Source organism: Ranitomeya variabilis, chromosome 3 (genome assembly GCF_051348905.1).
Source record: "Ranitomeya variabilis isolate aRanVar5 chromosome 3, aRanVar5.hap1, whole genome shotgun sequence".
NCBI classification, from domain to species: domain Eukaryota; kingdom Metazoa; phylum Chordata; class Amphibia; order Anura; family Dendrobatidae; genus Ranitomeya; species Ranitomeya variabilis.
This window is the reverse complement of record NC_135234.1, coordinates 79,712,519-79,735,221: the sequence shown is the minus strand read 5'-3', so window position 1 is coordinate 79,735,221 and position 22,703 is coordinate 79,712,519. Positions and strand designations below refer to the sequence as shown.

At 42.2% G+C, this 22,703-nt stretch overlaps 1 protein-coding gene across 2 annotated transcripts in view; it reads left to right on the top strand.

The window, feature by feature from the left end:
* The window catches only part of SPECC1 (sperm antigen with calponin homology and coiled-coil domains 1), a 543,118-nt gene that overhangs the window by 437,862 nt on the left and 82,553 nt on the right, over nt 1-22,703 (top strand). For both annotated transcript variants that reach the window (XM_077294264.1, XM_077294265.1), the window contains one exon: nt 9,817-9,919. In XM_077294264.1, coding sequence (XP_077150379.1) covers nt 9,817-9,919 — 103 coding nt within the window. The remainder of the gene's footprint in view (nt 1-9,816; nt 9,920-22,703) is intronic.

Sequence of the window (22,703 nt, the reverse complement as noted above, 5' to 3'; positions counted from 1 at the left end):
GGCTACCAGGGGGAGCTCTGCTCCTATTTATTAGGGCACTCCTCACACTGAGGTAAAACTGGTTGCCTGGGGCGGAAGTTAGTTAGTTGCTGGCTGAGCTTCGCTCAGGTAGTTGGTCCCTGACAGGGGTGGGATCCTGTCAGAGATCGAGACAGGACACTGAGCTGTGCATGCCCTGAGAGCTGCAGCTTCTAGAAAGAGACACTGAAGGAGAACTGTATTGTAGAGAGGGTGAAGAAGTCGTAGCAAAGGAGTGAATGCCAGGAGGAGACCAGCCCTACACAGCGTGCCTCCTTCTCAGGTGCAGGATCCCAATAGCCGGAACACTGAGGGAGCACTGATCCTTTATGCCTTGCTCCAGAGACTGGCAGGACAGCTAATTTCACGTTACCTGCCCGCCCTACACCCAGGAGGCAAGGTGGCACCCCTTAGAGGCTGGGGCATGATAGAGTCCCTGTAAAGCGCCTCAGGCCACCGGTCATACGGCTTTGTCCTATCCATCTGGGGGACAGAGAGAGAGACATAACATCTACAACATCTGTGAGGACCTTATGAGAAGCTTACCTCCAAACCGGCCGGACTCTGTCTGCCCTGTGATCTGGTGCTCTGGACTGCGGATGCTGAAGCCTTCAGTAAAGGTAAAGAGACTGCAACCTTGTGTCCTCGTTCTTCACTGCACCTCTCACCATCCACCATCTACACATTGGGAAGCCCTGGGGATACACTTCACCGGTGGGAAGGTATACCATCTAGCTGCCATAACAGCACCCCAGCGGACCCCTTAAAGCAGCGTCGGTCACCCTGACCGAATACCACAGGTGGCGTCACGAACATTTCCCCTTTAAAGACCTTTCCCTTTTACACGGACGTCCCAGGGCCACGGACCGGGTCAGCCACCGTGACATCCCCCCTGTAAACCGAAGGACCCGGTACCGAGTACCCCACTGCCCTTGGGGGCGCTCCAGAACGACTTTCACCCCTTCCTAATAGGGTGATTTTTTTTGTTTTTGTGCTTTTATTTTTTATTTTCCTTCTTCCAAGAGCTGTAACTGTTTTATTTTTCCATCCACATTGCCATATGAGGGATTTCTTTTGTAGGATGAGTTTTCCATTTGATTTACTCCATTTATTTTACGATGTGATGTACTGGAAAGCGTGAAAAAAATGAAAAGTGTAGCAAAATAGTAAAAATGTTTTAAAATTTACCTTGTTCATGATACAATAAAACAGTCCTGGTAATATTATTCTCCGGGTAAGTGCAAGTAAACGGATACCAAACATGCATAGATATTTTTTTCACCACGTAAAAAAAAAAAATTCACTTGTCTCGCCATTTTCTGAGACCTGTAGCGTTTTCAATTCTTTGATGTTGGATGTCTTATGGCTTATTTTTTGCGCCCTGAGCTGACTTTCTATTGATACTATTTTAATGTAGATATGATGTTTTGATTTTTTTACATTTTATTGCAGTGTTACAGAGGCCGAAAAAATGTAATTTCTAGTGTTTTTTTTTTTTCTTTTCAACCATTCACCGACCGATCTTATTTATTTTAGATTTTGATAGATCAGACGTTTCCAAACACAGTGATAACATATGTTTATTTATTTATTCTTAATGGGGGAAAAAAAGGGTGATTTGGACTTTTATTTTTTTTTTATTTGTTTCATATTTTTACTATTTTTTTCTTTACATTCAACTGTATTTGTTAGTCCCTTTACGAGACTTAAACCTGCGGTTTTCTGATCACTTCTACTATACATAGCTATACCACAGTATTGCTATATATAGCAAAAATTATAGCAACAGCTACAGGCTAGCTTTCACAGGAATACGGTCATGACTGATACAAAGGCCTACAGCAAACCCCTGGTCATCATGGCAACCTATTGGCGCCCCAAGATCACGTCACAGATGTGCTGATGGGTACATAGAATGATACGTCCCCCTGTCAACCTGTGACAGGTTAACGGCTACTGGCAAAGCTCCGCTCTATCCACGACTGTTGGCGGCAGATCAGTACCAAAAAACACAGCCATCACCTGCCAGGAAAGATGTGCCTTGTGATTCCACATCAAAGTCAGGGAGCTGGCATATGAAGTACCATTACGTCATATGCCTGTAGGGGTTAAGTGGTCAATGTCTGTTCAACAAACTTTTTATAAATCAATAGCACAAGTGAATTTAGGAAAAGTTGTAATATATCTTATCAGAGGAATATGCTTCTTATGAGCAACTTCTCCTGCTTCCTGTCTCCTGAACTCCTCCTCCATTCTGAAAAAAAAAAAACAGCTCAAAATGTCTTGGTCAAAGCAACACAGACTGACAGCACTGTGAGGTTGTCAACTTACACCTTATTATACTCAGTGGAGGGAGAGTCAAATTGAGGAACATTCAGCACAGTGAGAGAGAAGCAGACACAAGCAGATAGCGCTGCATCTCCTGTTTTTACCTTAGACAAGTGCTGGATTCCCAGCTATACAGCTCAGTACTGCTGTAGAATGTAGAATGTCTCCCATACTGCTGCTTCAGTCTGTGTGCAGTAGAGAATAAAGAGCAAGGAATCTTTATTTCTCTGTGTATGCACATATTCAGGAATTGATAAGGGTTTAATTATGAACTCTAAACCTTAAATCCTTATCAAATTCAATAACATTTAGTGTACAAAGTGAGGTATATGGGCATTTTTCAACCCCATTCACATGCTTCAGGAAACATCCGTTCTTCTTTTGTCCACGCTGTAAAAAAGAAATCTTACACAAAAATATTAAGCATGGGCATTCTTATACAGACCCTGCAATTCGGCACAGAAAATAGGGACATCACAAAATTGGGCTTAAAATTGAATCTGAAGAATCTAAAATTTTTCCAATTTAAATTATTGTAATGTATTGCTTTTTCCTATCAATTAGATTTCCTTTGAAATAAAGTGGAAATAAAGTGATCACTGTTTATGCTGTTGCTTAAACCCGCAATGATAAACTGTAATCTGTGAGAAGATGCGGTAGTACGAGTTCAAAATTCCTGCAGTGCCACAACAGGGGAATTTGATTATTGCACAGTGCCCACTGTCTGTAATGCAGGACAGGTCCTCCAGAGCAATTCACAATTCCTTAATGGTGTGCATAAGACTCGTCGTATTATTTAACAAGTTTTACAACACGTCTTGTCAAGTCTTGGTTTACTTTTCAGCTAAAAAACCACGACTAGCCTCCTATAATTATGGATCACCCAGAAGGCCCAAGTAGACATGACATATTTATAATAACACCCTTTATATATTTCCCAGCCTGTAGCGCTTTATTACTCAGTGCTGTTTTTTTTTTTTTTTATTATACTCGTGTTCTTTGGAGCAAATAGGATGAAATTTAATTGTATAACCAAGTCTAGCCAAGGTAAAAAAAACATTTAATTAAAATGCACCAGAAATATCTAAGTCATTTATTTATTTATATTACTGGTATCTTGTATTTTGAGTGCTCAAAGGAGTCCTGATGGTGGCTCCTCACCCACCCTCCATCCATCGGTAAAGCAAAGGTAGAGGGCAGACAAGCGTATTCTAATTCTCTGCTCAGGATCTTGCTATCCTCTGTTTCCTCTCTCATTAGGGACACCCACGTCAAGCGACACTGCTCACATTAGACCTTAGGTCTTCTCTCTACACACTCCAGGCCCTTTCTAACGTTCCAATGGGAACTGTCTCTTATCAGCTTAGCCCCTTTCACTCTGGGCTAGTCCTAAACATTAACTCTTGCTCTCCTACTGTCAAACAGCGTACTTCGTTAATGCATATCAGAATTCACATTACATATTCTAGCAATATACTTGTTTATTGAAGGGGGGACATGGGCAGTGTGTTAATTTCCTTACACCACTACACAGTCAGAGCGAATGTAATCACTCCCTGCCTCTGATTAACAGCCTGCACAATCAAAGTGCAGGGGAAAGTGATTACTGCCGCGCTCCCTGTATAGTGAACGGTGATTGTGTAGTACCTCAATGACTGAAAGTGAGCGGCTGCAGGCGGAATAAAACTTAATTTTCTCCCTGCAGCTACTGCTTCAGTAAGCCATCTACTCAAGGATTAAACATTTTTTTACCTGCAGATTACTCTTGTAAATAACATTTTTGGTTGTGATGGATTCCCTTTAACCACAATAAAGAAAAAATGATCAGCTCACCTATCATCGAGTGCACGGGATCCCACAAAGCAAGGGGAAGCAGTCCATGTAGAAAAATGAAGAAATAGATTCGGCACTTCAGATAAAATCCCAGGATTTATTTAATCCTTTAAAACATAGTATCACGGTAAAGTTAACACTTGACATGGATTATATATCGTATCCGAGGAGACAGTCCCGCGAGAAATTCATTAACAAGGTTGACGCGTTTCGAAGCGATGCTTCCTAATCATAACCTCCATTCCTTTTAACCACTAAACAAGTCTTGACCACCAGGAAACCTCCATGTAAAAATGTTTGCTCTCTAAAGGGTGTTATGTAGTATCTCATATTAGGAGATTGATATGAATTCCAATGTGAAAGGTTAGTATTTCATTATTTTTAGCATTGTATAAATATCCTGTTTTCTGGAGAATTTAAGTCCATCCGTCCTATAAGCCAATTAGTATTTGGTGTGACCGAATAGTTCACTAGGCCGTGCACTCTACTCCTCACCATGGATGTTACTTTAACACTGGACTACATCCTTCCTAAGGGAAATATAGAATCACTTCATTCATATGGGCAGCTGTCAATGGCACACCAGAGGTTTAAAGGAATTTTGGAATGCCTACATCCACTTCCTTCAATTCTGCTGGTGTCTTAAGCACCATAGGTAAAGGGCTGACCTGGAGCTCATATTTTCTGTGCCCAAACTCCTGACCTCGCCACATAAATAACAGCATTTGTCTTGTGTGGGGCCGTTTCCTCCCTGGGGATGGTTGGACTTGAAACATCTTTTAATTTAATGACTTGTGCTTTAACTTCACTGCATCCTGACAGGAGTACACTTTCCAAGAATTGATATGTCAGGGGAACATTATTCAAGACCTTTCCTTCTGTCGCCCGTCTCCTTGTATATTATCTTGTGCTCGTTTATTTTATCATTGTTGTTCTATGTTCAAGAGAAACATTTTGACTGGTTTACAAACATTTCTGCAGTACTGGCTTTAAAAACCACTGTTGTAGACTTTTTGTTTATTATGTTTTTATTGGAGATTTTCTCAAAATGTTCATTATAAGTTGTGAAAAATATTTAGACTTGAGAGTCCTCAGTGGTTGATACCTTTTAATGGCTAACTGAAAAGATGGTAACAAATTGTAAGCTTTCGAGACTACTCAGGTCCCTTCATCAGGCATAGACTAATACAAATTCTGAAAAATCACATATTTATTCACAATACAGCCCAGAAATAATGCCATAGATAAGACAGGTGACATGAAGCAGAACTACCATTATGTGACAGTGATAAACAGTTGTCCATAAATAGCGCCGGCCGGCCGTAAAGCAGAGCACAGCGGTGACGTCACCGCTCTGCTTTACGGCCGGCGCTTACACAGTGCAGGGAAGCGGACGCCGGGGGACGCGACAGACACCGGAATGTAAGTATGTAGTGTTTGTTTTTTTTACATTTACACTGGTAACCAGGGTAAACATCGGGTTACTAAGTGCGGCCCTGCGCTTAGTAACCCGATGTTTACCCTGGTTACCCGGGGACTTCGGTATCGTTGGTCGCTGGAGAGCTGTCTGTGTGACAGCTCCCCAGCGACCACACAACGACGAAACAGCGACGCTGCAGCGATCGGCATCGTTGTCTATATCGCTGCAGCGTCGCTTAATGTGACAGTACCTTTAATCTCATGTAGTGATCACTCCATATCGAATTCAATCGTATCCCAAACTACAAAGTTAACTACAACTTTGAAGTAATAAACAAAAGTCTGTAATTTTTTGCATTTATTTCAAACTAGCTGTACTACCCGGCTTCGCCCGGGGTAATAACTGCTGTTAGCAAAATAGAATGTGTTAACAAAAATTTATTCTGCACAAAAAAACACAAAACAAATAGATAGAAATGTAATTATTAAAAGGCAAAAACTAAGCTAATAGAAGCATTTTACAACATATATTTCAACACCAGAGATATTCCACACAGATTTAACTAAATTGGCCAAGTAATGTGAAGTAATCTTCTACTACTTAATCGAGAGCCTTTTGATAAACGACATTCTTAGTTTTCCTTCAGGTGCAAAGACAAACAGATTTTTGGCTGTTCCAACTCTTGAACAGGCCACATAAAGTTGACCATGAGAAAAGCATGGAAATTGTAAATCTAAGCTAGCTGAAGAGCCCGGCGTTGCCTGGGCATAGTAAATATCTGTGGTTAGTTATAGCACCTCACTTCTCTTATTTTCCCATCACGCCTCTCATTTTCCCCATCACATCTTTCATTTTCCCCCTCACATCTCTAATTTTCTCCCTCACACCTCTCATTTTCCCCCTCACTCCTCTTATTTTCCCCCTCACTCCTCTCATTCCCCCCTAACACTTGTCATTTCGACCTCACATCTGTCATTTTCCGATCACGCCACTATTTTCCCTCACTCCTCTCATTTTGCACTCACACCTTTTCATTTTCACCTCACACCTCTCATTTTCACCTCAGTATATACATGTTTGTCATCTCCCTTATATATAGTATACACCTGTATGTCATCTCCTGTATATAGTATATACCTGTATGTCATCTCCCCTGTATATAGTATATACCTGCTGTGTGTCTTCTCCCCTGTATATAGTATATACCTGTATGTAATCTCCTCCTGTATATAGTATATACCTGTGTGTCATCTCACCTATATATAGTATATATCTGTGTGTCATCTCCTCCTGTATATAGTATATACCTGTATGTCATCTCCTCCTATACATAGCATATACCTGTATGTCATCTCCTCCTGTATATACTATATACCTGTAGGTAATCTGCTCCTGTATATAGTATATACCTGTGTGTCATCTCCTCCTGTATATAGTATATACCTGTATGTCATCTCCTCCTGTATGTAGTATGTACCTGTATGTCATCTCCTCCTCTATATAGTATATACCTGTGTGTCATCTCTCCTGTATATAGTATATATCTGTGTGTCATCTCCTCCTGTATATAGTATATACCTGTGTGTCATCTCCCCTGTAAATAGTATATACCTGTGTGTCATCTCCTCCTGTATATAGTATATATCTGTATGTCATCTCCTCCTGTATTAGACCTCGTTCACACGTTATTTGGTCAGTATTTTTACCTCAGTATTTGTAAGCTAAATTGGCAGCCTGATAAATCCCCAGCCAACAGGAAGCCCTCCCCCTGGCAGTATATATTAGCTCACACATACACATAATAGACTGGTCATGTGACTGACAGCTGCCGGATTCCTATATGGTACATTTGTTGCTCTTGTAGTTTGTCTGCTTATTAATCAGATTTTTATTTTTGAAGGATAATACCAGACTTGTGTGTGTTTTATGGTGGGTTACGTGTGTCAAGTTGTGTGTGTTGAGTTGCATGTGGCGACATGCATGTAGCGACTTTTGTGAGATGAGTTTTGTGTGGCGACATGCGTGTAGCAACTTTGTGTGTCGAGTTGCATGTGACAGGTTAGTGTAGCAAGTTGTGTGCAGCAAGTTTTGCGCATGGAGAGTTTTGCGCGTGGCGAGTTTTATGTGTGGTGCCTTTTGAGTATGTGCAAGTTTTGTGTGAGGCAACTTTTGCATGTGTTGCAACTTTTGTGCATGTGGCAATTTTTCCGCGTGTGCAAGTTTTGCGTGTGGCGAGTTTTCCATGAGGTGAGTTTTGCACGTGTGGCGAGTTTTGCATGTGGAGAGTTTTGCCCGTGGCGAGTTTTGAGCGGCGACTTTTGTGTTTCAACTTTTATGTGGCGAGGTTGGTGTATGTGTGGTGAAATGTGTGCTGAGGGTGGTATATGTGTTCGAGCACGTGGTAGTGTGTGGCGCATTTTGTGTGTGTGTTCATATCCCCGTGGTGGTGTGGTGATTATCCCATGTCGGGGCCCCACCTTAGCAACTGTACGGTATATACTCTTTGGCGCCATCGCTCTCATTCTTTAAGTCCCCCTTGTTCACATCTGGCAGCTGTTAATTTGCCTCCAACACTTTTCCTTTCATTTTTTCCCCATTATGTAGATAGGGGCAAAATTGTTTGGTGAATTGGAAAGCGCGGGGTTAAAATTTCACCTCACAACATAGCTTTGATGCTCTCGGGGTCCAGACGTGTGACTGTGCAAAATTTTGTGCCTGTAGCTGCGACGCCTCCAACACTTTTCCTTTCACTTTTTCCCCATTATGTAGATAGGGGCAAAATTGTTTGGTGAATTGGAAAGCGCGGGGTTAAAATTTCACCTCACAATATAGCCTATGACGCTCTCGGGGTCCAGACGTGTGACTGTGCAAAATGTTGTGGCTGTAGCTGCGACGGTTCAGATGCCAATCCCGGACATACACACATACATACATACATACACACATTCAGCTTTATATATTAGATAGGCCTTTTCAACATTTAGCAGAGAGCAGGGATCATTATAAATGAAAGAAATAAGCTTAACTTTCCATTTAAATCCCGCCATCACTTTAAAAGTCCTTGCTGGTACTATCTATCTATATATTATAAGCCTGTAGCAGGCAAGTATTCGACATATTGTATATTCCAAGAGTTTACAAAGTAATTGAACTTTTTTTAACTGATTTTTAAATTTTCAGGCATTCCAAAGTTCTTATGATTTGTTTTCAATAGATTTAATTGACTCGTTATACTTCATTCTCTCCCAAACACTATGCTACTGTGCAGTTTCAAACCCTAGCTTTAGAAGCTGCTTTTGACTGCTGCTCAAAAAATGTGCACACTATATTCAAACCATCTATGTAGAGAATTCCCCTTACTGAGATGGGCTCCGACAGCGAAAGTCACATAAACAAATTGTTTCAGTGCAATCCCATATCATGGGTTGTGCCTTGTTTTGCAACTTAGCGTAAAGCAGCTTAAACTTGGCATTAAAAACAAATGCATAAAGAACGCAACGTGTGAACATAGCCTAGTGCTATTTTCTGGACTTGGATCGTTGTAGAATGGTGGGTATGTTGGTAGTGGGACCTACCACTCCATTGAAACCACCTTGTTATTAGGGCCTGAAAAAGTCTATAGATAATGTCAGAGCCTAGAAATACAGTGGAGTCTTTTGTGTGATGCCTGACATGCTGAGCTTGTACTATACATTTCTATAAGCAAGGAAACTCGTCTAGTTAGCACCCAGACCATCATGTCTTTGTGTTTTTTTGTTTTAATCTTCCAGATTTTTAAAACTGTTTGTTAGATGCCTTGTCTTGCCTGTTTAAGAGGCCACCAGGTGCCGTGTCCAGGCAGGAAAGGAATTGCAAAGTGGTCATGGACTTGTGGTCCTCTGTCTACTGCTATGCAGCAGAGGAGCAGCCCTGCAAGACCACCTCTCCTTTTATTTTTTTGTCTGGATTTGACATGGGGTCAGGCGAAACTTTTGTTCTGAACATACGTATGTGTGGGTTCTAGAGGAGGAATATGCATTACAAAACTAGACACTGTATTGTGGGATCCAGAGATTAGAACCACATGTATCAGACTTGTTCGGCACATCTTGCATCAATTTTTATTACTATATTGTACTCTGAGTGCATCAAATTCCAACATCTGTGTATAAAAAAGTAGTATGCAGTTATATTATTACCTTTATTTTTGGTATTTTATAATTATTTTTCAATTTCAGTGTGGAAAGAAAAGACCCATTGGCTGCCTTAGCCAGAGAATATGGAGGCTCAAAAAGAAATGCTTTATTGAAATGGTGCCAAAAGAAAACGGAGGGTTATTCGGTGAGTTCTTTAATGTCTAATATGGAATTCATATAATGCAAATTCCTCACTATTAAAAAGTTTCCATTGAAGACTGGTTAAATAGACTATTAGGGCACAGTCAGACTTCCGTATAAGACAGCCGAGTGCGATCTGATGTTTTATTGACGTCACATGACCACCTGCAGACACTGGAGAATCCTCACAGGGCGCAGTGTGCTCATTCATAAGTCTGCAGTCACATAGAATGTAATTGTAGTTTAAGACCAGACATCTCCTTTAATCCTTACATGTTTCTTACAGACCTGATTGATGATTTGTCTTGTATACAATGATAAGAACACGAGTTAGGACTCCCTTCCACGTGCGATTAAATCGGATGAATGCAATCCGATAAAAAATCGGATTGCAGTTGTACCAATTTAATCCTATGCTTCTATTTTCAATGTCGTTTTTTTTTTTCCTGCTCCGATCGGATGCTGCGATTGCATGCTGAATTCGGATCGCACTCTACCATATAAGTCTTATAGGTGCATGTGAAACATCGAACTGCATTTGGATACTATTAGCGAGTATTAGATTTGCAAAAATGAAACCTAGAGGGGAATAGTGTATAATCCCCAGAAAACGATTACACACTAGATGAGACCTAAATAGAAAAAGGTGCTTTTACTGAGGGTATTGCTCACGGTTGTTTGCTGTGAAAGGAAAGGCAGTAAAAATACAGTTTAAAATACAATACAGAGACATCAATACTGCAAGTATCTATGAATAGATTGCACTATGCCCATTGAACCAGCAGCACTACGTTTGTAACACTGTGGAAGAAAAACACTATTCCCCTCTAGGTTTCATTTGCGCAAATCTAATGCTCGCTAATTATATCTCTTTTTGACAACATTGTGGTTACTGTCTAGATTTGCAGCAATAGGATACCTCGTATACTAGCGCCGCTGTAATATATATAATAGTGCATTTGGATACTACCTGCGTGCAGTGCGATTCCCGACAACGCCAGTAGCAGAGGAGATGGAGAAATTAATTTCTCCATCTCCTCCGCAGCTGTGCTGAGATCCATACAGAATGGGCCCCATAAATGCCCCATACAGTATAATGGCCCCATATATTGCTCCATACAGTATAATAGCACCATATAATGCTCCATACAGTATAACGACCCCATATAATGCTCCATACAGTATAATGACCCCATATAAGGCTATATACAAAATAATGGGCCCTATATATTGCTTCATACCGTATAATGACACCATATAATGCTCTATATGGTATAATGACCACATATAATGCTACTTACAGCATACATATAATAGCCCCCTTTATTACTCCATACAGTATAATGAATCCCATATATTGCTCCATACAGTATAGTGGCCCAATATATTGCTTCATACAGAATAATGGCCCCATATATTGCTACTTACAGAATAATGGCCCCATATATTGCTCCATACAAATTAATGGCCTCATATATTGTTCCATGCAGTATAGTGGCCCCATGTATTGCTCCACACAGAATAATGGCCCCCATATAATGCTCCATACATTATAATGGCCTCATATTATGCTACAAAAAATAAATAATCAAATACTCACCTCTTCCAGCTCCCCGCCGCCATTGCTCCAGCCTCAAGTGTCTGCTGCTCCGCTCAGGTCTCCTCAGTGTCTTGACTCTCTGTGATGTCTCAGTGCATTGGTTGCATTGGAGTGACGTCAACGCAACGCCTGCACTGAGACGTCAAAGAGAATCACAGGCGTTGAGTAGATCGGAGAGTGGACCCCAGAGCACTGACAATATGGAACGGGAATAAGTGAGTATTTGAAACCGTTTAATGGGTGATTCGGCCGGTCCCAGAGCTGGCATCAGGCCTCCTTGACAACCTGTAGTGCGCCAAGTCCCCGATCATCGCCAGCCGATGATGAGCAGCAGGTCAGCCGCAAGATGCCAGCCTGCACTCCTATTCATGTCTGGCTTCGCTTGTATGGAGTCCCACATGCAGACGTGCCTCCGCTCCGTTGACAGCGCAGCTGCTGGACAGCCACCCTCCAAGCTCCCATCAGTGTCCGTGACTCTTTTTTCCGGGACAGGTCCTGTTTCTACTGCGCATGCGCAGTACAAACTTCAAGGATGGGGGGAAAATTCATGGACTGTGCTTTTTTTCTGCCGAACGCTGTTTTGCTTTTTATTGACTGTGTCAATTTACAAAACATTGGCAACCATAGCTGTATAGATGGAGGGTTGGCCGTCTGAATAATTTCATCCAGTGAGCCTAAGGGAGTGATTGTAAGCAAAAAACAAATAACCGTATAAAATTATGTTTTTCCTTTTATAGAGATTGAACATTTCTAAAGATCGTTTAGGAGATTTATTTTCACTTTTACGAGTGCCAACAAACTGTGAATTCTTATTTTCATTAGAACAAAATATTGCATGTGCTGTAATGTTTTGCTCTGCGTGAAATCCTTCTTACTGATTACGATTAGAACACCCACATCGCACTTGTCATATAGACACACGTACTTTCTTTAAGGTCTGCACAATTTATTTTTGTCATAGTTCATCGGCCACCCAGCAGTAAAACCACCAGTAATATGCAAACTTTCATTTTGGCATTTACAAGCAATCCCCCAGAGTCTGGCTGTATAGTCGGTAGTTAAAATTACATAGCATAAATCTAAAAGTAAAGCTTGAAATGTATCCTGAGATACTGTTGTCACAATTGCAGCACAGTTTTTGCATGTCATGTACCTTCTATTGTTCAAATGCTTGGAACATGATAAAATAAAATTAGTGGGGTGAGCTTGTAGCCTCCTTTTTACCTCTCGCATACTGCTTAAATGTAATCTGTTAGCAGTTTTTGCTATATAATCTGTGAGCAGTAATAACATAGGGCAAAAGTCTGATTGAAGGGATGTATCACTTACTGATACTTTCATAAAATACCTGTTTTGTCTAATGTAGATCTAACAGGGATAAATCTTCTTATTCTTCTATTATGCTGCTCTCACATTAAATAGCAAAAACTTCATTTAAAGGGAACCTGTCACCTGACTCACCAAAACCGGAGGCATCATAAACCAAGGCCTGGATGACTGCAACCAGTTATTGCTCCGATGTTTCAGAGAAAATATTGTTTAAAGATCTGGCTGATGAACCATAGTGAGAGACTAGATTAGTCTGGCTCCGCCCCCAGTATGGCTGCAGTTGATTGACAGGTTTCTCCCATAGCGAGATACCTGTCAATCACCTAGACCAGCATTGGGAAGTGCCTGCTGGGGACTGCGCAGCTGGATCCTTGAAGAATATTTTCTCAGGAATACTTGAGTGATTGATTCCAAGAAGAACCGCATGCTTGGCCGCAGTGATGAGGTCAAACCATGGTTCATGCTGCCCGCAGTTTTGGCAAATAATTAGTGAACAGGTTTCTTTTTGGTACTGAATAGTATCAAAAGCTCTATAAAGCCTAGGGTCCCCTAGAAGCACTGGCCTACTGTGCCTATTGGAAACCCATTTCTGGCACCGTGTTTTTTTTCTGATGTGAGTTAGTAAACCTTACTTGCATGGAGATGGCTGGGAAATGGTCGATTCTCATATTGCTGATGTTTATTTTTTCATGAAAAGCTGTAAGGAGAATACACATTTTACATTAGGAAATGGAATTGCGAGTCATTACAGAATTCTATCATCCGCTGGTAATGTGTTTTTCTTAGAAGCTTCCTGATGAATAACAAAACATATTTAAAAACTGGAATGAGGCGGCTGGTAGTGATTCTTTCCTTTGAAAAATGTAGATTTAGTGTTTAGTGTAGTGCAATGGTCCCTAATGAATAATGGTGGTGGTAGACCCTGCATTGTTACTTTATGGAATAACTAAGAATACAGATTTACTTTAGTAAAACTGTGACTCTTAACTTTATATCTGACGCTTTTGATGACTGACCATAAATATAGACAAACCAGTTAGGATGTGAAATGTTAAATGATGTGGATAATGATTTAATGAGAACCTGTTGCAAAGACAAAATGGTATTTAACTACAGCCATAGTGATAATCTGCAGATAAATACCATTTTGACTGCTCGTTTACAGTCAACAGGATATGGTTTGGGCTGTGAACAGTCAGCGCTAAATACACAGTGTATCCAGTGTAATCACTTGTCCTGCACCTTGTCTGATAACCTGCTCAGTTTTGGCTTTGGGACTTTTACAAATGAAACATGTGGTTTTCAACATGGTTCACATGCATAAGTTGTGCAGTGCAAAACCACATTAAAATATCACACTTGTGGTTTTTGCCTTGTGGTTTTGGTACACTACCGGTTTTCAAGTTAAAAAATTTCCATTCACCGCTGGTTTGCAGGGTCTTCACATATGAAGTCTGTAATACATGGAATAAGATGGTCACCAGTGTATTTTTTTCCCTGACAAAATAAAAGGTTCAAGAGAAATACTGTAGTTTTTACTTAGTAGAGCTGTCATTTTTGTGAAGAGAAACTACTAATTGACTAATTTTACTTATCTATCACTTTATTACACTCCTAAAAGGTAAGATAAACTGTACAGAAAAAGCATTACCATTTCTAATGCATAGATTAGAAGTTTACCACTTGTTTGTGCTATAGGAAGGAAAAGTAACAATTTGTAATAAAGAACCATACTTGTTACTGCATTACATAATACGTGAGTGCTTTTTCTTTCTCTTTTTGCTTAATGTAAAATGTGTATTAAAAATAATTTGACCATACGAGGGTCGGGTTAAACTAAGGGTACCGTCACACATTGAAATTTCCATCGCTACGACGTTACGATTCGTGACGTTCTAGCGATATCGTTACGATATCGCAGTGTCTGACACGCAGCAGCGATCAGGGATCCTGCTGAGAATCGTACGTCGTAGCAGATCGTATGGAACTTTCTTTCGTCGCTTGATCACCCGCTGACATCGCTGGATCGTTGTGTGTGACAGCGATCCAGCGATGTCTTCGCTTGTAACCAGGGTAAACATCGGGTAACTAAGCGCAGGGCCGCGCTTAGTAACCCGATGTTTACCCTGGTTACAAGCGTAAACGTAAAAAAACAAACCGTACATGCTCACCCGTCGGTGTCCTTCAGGTCCCTTGCCGTCTGCTTCCTGCTCTGAGTGCCGGCCGGAAAGTGAGAGCAGATCACAGCGGTGCTGCGATCTGCTCTCACTGTACGGCTGCACTCAGAGCAGGAAGCAGACGGCAAGGGACCTGAAGGACACCGACGGGTGAGCATGTACGGTTTGTTTTTTTACGTTTACGCTTGTAACCAGGGTAAACATCGGGTTACTAAGCGCGGCCCTGCGCTTAGTTACCCGATGTTTACCCTGGTTACCCGGGGACTTCGGCATCGCTCCAGCGCCGTGATTGCAACGTGTGACCGCAGTCTACGACGCTGGAGCGATATTCATACGATCGCTGCGACGTCACGGATCGTGCCGTCGCAGCGATGAAAATTTCAATGTGTGACGGTACCCTAAGATGTGTCCTGTAATTAGCATCACAGGTGTCTGCGAATAGCGTAGAAAACTGGGAAGCAAACACAAGCACAATAGGGTCTTATCTGAGAAACCAACCGGGTGCTTACTCACTTGATGGGGTTGCAAGATAGAAACATGGACAACAAATTAAATCAGCTGCAGCAGAATCCAGGTCCATGGACCGAGGAAGAGATTCAACAAGTGGAGGAAAATACGTGTCAAACCTGTGCTGTTGAAAGATCCAGGATGTCGGCTTAATTCTTTCAAATCATTTATTCTGAACAGGTTTAGCAGTCAACACATTTCAAGGTCACACAGGACCCCTTCTTCAGGACAAACCCTTATCAAACTGGTAATCATTCAGTCTGCCTATTTAAAGGTTTAAAAGTAGTCCGTGTGCTGTTTGGATTCATGTTGTGTACCACACTGAACAGACACCAAAGAAAGCTAAGGAGAGAGTTGTCTCCAGAGATTAGAAAGAAAATTATAGACCAACATATTAAAGTTAAAGGCTATAAAGAGCATCTCCAAACAGCTTGATGTTCCTGTTACTACAGTTGCCTATAAGATTCAAAATTTAGAGGTTGTCCAGTGCAAATCAATAAGTCTGCAGTCTCTCTGTGTGACTGCAGACTTATTAATTACTCCCAGTGCACGCACTGTTTGCTTTGGGTATTTCTGAGCCAGGGCTAGAAGGTATGTAAGTGTTATACATACTTCTGGCCAGGGCCTGTCTAGTGGGCTTGGCCACGCTTCATACACTTGGAGCGCTATACAAGAGTATGAAAGCAAGGCCATCCCCACTGTCCGGAAGTATGTATAACTCATACATACCCTCCATTCTCAGCTCGGAAACAGGCAATCCCCGCAGCGCACAGTTCATGTGCTTGGGGGGGATTCATAAGTCTGCAGTCACATAGATTTGGACCAGAAAACCTCTTTAAAGGACTGTAGCCAACCTCGCTGGATGTGCGTGCAAGAGGAAAATTAATGACAATTAAGGGGGCAAGACATCTGAGTGGGCCTTTAACTAGATCACCCTAATTACAACTTCAGTGGTGCACCCTAGTTGTGGGTATGGGGGAACCTCAGCAGATGACCGTGCAGTTACTGGAAATAAATCTCTATGCAAAGACCAACACTGATATTACCGACATGTGGTAGATACCAGTCCTGTAGAACATGTAAGAGATTACAGTACAGTTACAGATAGTGACTTACAACTGATGTTCTTTCTTATGGAGTTGTTCAGTTTTCCAAATGCATACGGACAAGCTGCAAAGGTTATGGGAGGATGTCTTTTGGCAATTCAATAAGATCAATGTTCACAGATACAAAAATGAAAAGAACATTGCACCTATTGTGAAACATGGAGGAGGCTTGGTTATGTTTTGCAGCTGCTTTACTGCATCTGTGCAGGGTACAGTGAAATATCAAGTCATTCTGTAGCGAAATGTACTGCCCATTGTGAGAAAGCTTGTTCTGAGTCACAGATCATGAGTCCTCCAGCAAAACACAGCTAAGCACATCCAAGAATGGTTAAGAGCAAAGCATTGGACACTTCTGAAGTTTGCTCACAAGTAGTGAAATATATGTGTACGGGGGCTGAAGTCTCACTGAGAGTTACAGAAAACGTTTGTTTGCCTCGAAAGGTTGGGCAACAAAATATTAAGTGAAGTCTTCCCTCATTTTTGTCCAGGTCATTTATTTTAGTTTTTATTCTTCTGTTGAATCACAATTTCAATACAATGTCTGATTCTCACTAGTAAATGTAAATTGAAAATTACTTGTGTAAAGGGAGCAGGTAAACATAGGTTTGAGTAGAGAGAACACTATTTTGTGTAGATAAGCCAGTATTAGAAAGTTCTCCAATACTGGTACTGGCTTATCCACACAAAATAGTGTTCTCTCTACTCAAACCAAAGTCCCACTTCTCTCTGCTTTCTTTTCCACTACTCCACCTTCCATCCTAACTATTTGTTCTACTTTTTTCTCCTTTTCTCTTACTTATCTTATTCTTCTCTCTAATCTATTGTGTACCCCTCGCTCCATATACTCCTCTGCACAGGATTATCCATGGCTCCACCAGTCAGTGCGATCAATAACTTCCCATCTTTTCATTTTTAATCTCCACACTCTGATTCTATTCCTACATGTCACACCCATTTATTCTATATTGTTCCCTAATACTCTTTTATTCCACAAAAAAAAAGATAAAACGGCACTCTCCACGTAAAAACACTTCTTTTATTCAGGTCCTTTAAAACGTGTAATGCGGTGGGGAAGCCATTGGTGCGGTACTCGATTCTTTCGCCCCAGCACATTGCTTGAAGTTGGTGGTCTTGGCTGGGTGTGTGGACTTGTGCTGTGAGGGCGCTACGCCCATTAAGGCCGTATGTAACCGATATTGTTTGGCCAGGACCAGATGTTTGACAGTTCAAGGAGGGAGACCACCAGTTCAAAATATACTTTTTACTGAACATGAACTTGGGAAGGATTATATACAGCAGATAGGGGGTACATATCTTCTAAAATGTTTCCTTTATTATTGGTAAAATTTTCCTCACACAAATTCAATCCGTTCCTTTTCGCTTTACGTCTTCTCTGTCTTCACTATTCCTCAGTGCCTCACCACAATTCAGCTCAATACTACAGTTCGACTAGCAAGAGTCCTTTACTCAACCCGTGGTTCAGCATCTTCTTTCTAATCTGGGGAACTACGGTTCCAGTATGGCCGGTACTTATCTTCTCTGTTTCTGACACTCTGGAACTCCCACCGGGCATTCTCTTCGTTTGTCATACTCCGTCCTGTTTAAGCACGTTACCTTTAGGAGTTATAAACTTTGGGCCATACTGCTAGGTGTCCTTTCCCAGGACTCGTCTCCAATAAATCACTCTTCCTCGTTTCCTCTCCAGATCACACTATCTCTTTCTCCTGGTCTCCTCTCACTTCTAGGGACACCCAAGAAATGCAGCACTGCTCACACTGGATCTTAGGTCTCTTCTCTATACACTCTGGGCCCTATCTGTCTTCTCAACAGGAAACTGTCTCTTTCCCTTCTGTTTATCCTGTCCCACTCTGGGCCAGTCCAAAACATTAACTCTTGCTATTCCTACTGTCAAGCAATTCACATTATCAAAATTATTATCACACATCACAATTCACATTAAACAACATAACACTTGTTTCTTGAAGGGGGAATATGGGCCATATGTCCATCTCCTTACATATGCAGGCAGGGAGAGCTGTTATGATCTGGTGGCCTAAGAGCAGCATGGGACGTACTCTGGAGAAGGTGGTACCTGTACTGACCGCAGACCCTGAACCTAACACCGCAACTAGAAGTAGCTGTGGAATGTACCTAGCGCTCCCTAGACATCTCGACACAGCCGGAGGACTAATTACCCCTAGAGATAGAAAAGGGAAAACTATCTTGCCTCAGAGAAAATCCCCAAAGAACAGGCAGCCCCCCACAAATATTGACTGTGAGAGGAGAGGGAAAAAACATACACAGACTGAAATGAGAATTTAGCAAAGGAGGCCACTTCTAGCTAAATAGAAAGGAAAGGACAGAGTACTATGCGGTCAGTATTAAAACACTAGAAAATATCCACCACAGAAAATACAAAAACTCCACAGCTAACTAAAGACATGAAGGGTATATCTGCATCTCCAGAGATACCAGCTTGGCTAAACAAATCCTTATACAGACCAAGCTGGACAAGACAAAACATGGAATATAACTGAACAATAAGACCACAGCATGTGGACAGCAAAATCAAGGCCAGAACTTATCTTTGTTGAAAAGAACTGCAAAGCAGAAGAGACCAGGCAGGGATGTGAATCATCCAGGAACAATGGACAACTGGCACTGACTAAAGGGTGAAGCAAGACTAAATAGCCCTGTCCAAATTGCAAAAAGTGAAAACACCTGATAAATGCTGTGATTCAGAGACAGCAGCGCTACCACTTACAACCACCGGAGGGAGCCCAAGAGCAGAATTCACAACAGTACCCCCCCTTGAGGAGGGGTCACCGAACCCTCACCAGAGCCCCCAGGCCGATCCGGACAAGCCAAATGAAAGGCACGAACCAAATCATCAGCATGAACATCGGAGGCAACAACCCAAGAATTATCCTCCTGGCCGTAACCCTTCCATTTGACAAGATACTGAAGCCTCCGCCTCGAAAAACGAGAATCCAAAATCTTCTCAACCACATACTCCAACTCCCCATCAATCAACACCGGGGCAGGAGGATCAACAGAGGGAACAACGGGCACCACATATTTTCGCAACAAAGATCTATGAAAAACATTATGGATGGAAAAAGAGGCTGGAAGGGCCAAACAAAAAGACACTGGATTGATAATCTCAGAAATCCTATAAGGGCCAATAAACCGAGGCTTAAACTTAGGGGAAGAAACCTTCATAGGGACATGACGGGAAGACAACCAGACCAAATCCCCAACCCGAAGCCGGGAACCAACACAGCAACGACGGTTAGCAAAACGCTGAGCCCCTTCCTGAGACAACACCAAATTGTCAACAACATGAGCCCAAATTTGCTGCAACCTGTCAACCACAGAGTCCACCCCAGGACAATCAGAAGGCTCAACCTGCCCTGAAGAAAAACGAGGATGAAAACCAGAGTTACAAAAGAAGGGTGAAACCAAGGTAGCAGAACTAGCCCGATTATTAAGGGCAAACTCGGCCAATGGCAAGAAAGCCACCCAATCATCCTGATCAGCAGACACAAAGCATCTCAAATAAGTTTCCAAAGTCTGATTAGTTCGCTCGGTTTGGCCATTTGTCTGAGGATGAAATGCGGAATAAAAAGACAAATCAATGCCCAGCCTAGCACAAAAGGCCCGCCAAAACCTAGAAACATACTGGGAACCTCTATCGGACACAATGTTCTCCGGAATGCCATGCAAATGAACCACATGCTGAAAAAACAACGGAACCAAATCAGAAGAGGAAGGCAACTTAGGCAAAGGTACCAAATGAACCATCTTAGAAAACCAGTCACAAACACCCAGATAACTGACATCCTCTGGGAAACCGGAAGATCCGAAATAAAATCCATAGAAATATGCGTCCAAGGCCTCTCAGGGACCGGCAAAGGCAAAAGCAACCCACTAGCGCGGGAACAGCAAGGCTTGGCCCGCGCACAAGTCCCACAGGACTGCACAAAAGAACGCACATCCCGTGACAAAGAAGGCCACCAAAAGGACCTACCAACCAAATCTCTGGTACCAAAAATCCCAGGATGACCGGCCAACACAGAACAATGAACCTCCGAAATCACTTTACTAGTCCATCTGTCAGGAACAAACAATTTCCCCACTGGACAGCGGTCAGGTTTATCAGCCTGAAATTTCTGAAGAACCCGTCGTAAATCAGGGGAGATGGCAGAAAGAATCACCCCTTCCTTCAGAATACCGACCGGCTCAAGGACCCCAGGACAATCAGGCAAAAGCTCCTAGAGAGGGCATCAGCCTTAACATTCTTAGAACCCGGAAGATACGAGACCACAAAATCAAAACGGGAGAAAAACAGGGACCATTGGGCCTGTCTAGAATTCAGCCGTTTGGCAGACTCGAGATAAATCAGATTCTTATGATCGGTCAAGACCACAATACGGTGCTTGGCCCCCTCAAGCCAATGTCGCCACTCCTCAAATGCCCACTTCATAGCCAACAACTCCCGATTGCCGACATCATAATTGCGTTCCGCAGGCGAAAACATTCGAGAAAAGAAGGCACACGGTTTCATCAAGGAACCATCAGAATTCCTCGGAGACAAAACGGCCCCTGCCCCAATCTCAGAAGCGTCAACCTCAACCTGAAAAGGAAGAGAAACATCCGGCTGACGCAACACAGGGGCAGAAGTAAATCGGCGTTTAAGCTCCTGAAAGGCAGAAACAGCCGAAGAGGACCAATTCGTAACATCAGCGCCTTTCTTCGTCAAATCGGTCAGGGGTTTAACCACACTGGAGAAGTTGGCAATGAAACGGCGATAAAAATTAGCAAAGCCCAAAAATTTCTGAAGGGTCTTCACGGATGTAGGCTGGATCCAATCATGAATGGCCTGAACCTTAACCGGATCCATTTCTATAGATGAGGGAGAAAAAATGAAGCCCAAAAAATAAATCTTCTGTACTCCAAAGAGGCACTTAGACCCCTTCACAAACAAGGCATTATCACGAAGGATCTGAAATACCTTTCTGACTTGTTTCACATGAGACTCCCAATCATCTGAAAAAATCAAAATATCATCCAAATATACAATCATGAATTTATCAAGATAATTCCGAAATATATCATGCATGAAGGACTGAAACACAGATGGAGCATTAGAGAGTCCGAATGGCATCACAAGGTATTCAAAATGGCCTTCGGGCGTATTAAACTCAGTTTTCCATTCGTCCCCCTGCTTAATACGAACCAGATTATATGCCCCTCGAAGGTCAATCTTAGTAAACCAACCAGCCCCCTTAATCCTAGCAAACAGATCAGAAAGCAAAGGCAAAGGGTATTGGAATTTGACCGTGATCTTATTCAAGAGGCGATAATCAATACAGGGTCTCAAGGAGCCATCTTTTTTGGCAACAAAGAAAAAACCTGCTCCCAATGGTGAAGAAGATGGCCGAATATGCCCCTTCTCCAAGGACTCCTTCACATGGCTCCGCATGGCGGTATGTTCTGGCACAGACAGGTTGAAAAGTCGGCATTTAGGGAACTTACAGCCTGGAATCAAGTCAATAGCACAATCACAGTTTCTATGCGGTGGAAGGGAACTGGACTTGGGCTCATTGAATACATCCTGGAAATCTGACAAAAACTCAGGAATTTCAGAAGAGGGGGAGGAGGCAATTGACATCACAGGAACGTCACCATGAACCCCCTGACAACCCCAACTAGTCACAGACATAGATTTCCAATCTAATACCGGATTATGCACCTGTAACCATGGGAAACCCAGCACAATAGCATCATTCAAATTATGCAACACCAGAAAACGACAATCTTCCTGATGGGCTGGCGCCATGCACATGGTCAGCTGTGTCCAAAACTGAGGTTTATTTTTAGCCAACGGTGTAGCATCAATGCCCCTCAAAGGAATAGGACTCTGCAAAGGCTGCAAGGGGAAACCACAACGTCTGGCAAATTCTAAGTCCATTAAATTTAGAGCGGCGCCTGAATCCACAAATACCATGACAGAAAATGACAATAATGAGCAGATCAGGGTCACAGATAACAGAAATTTAGGTTGTA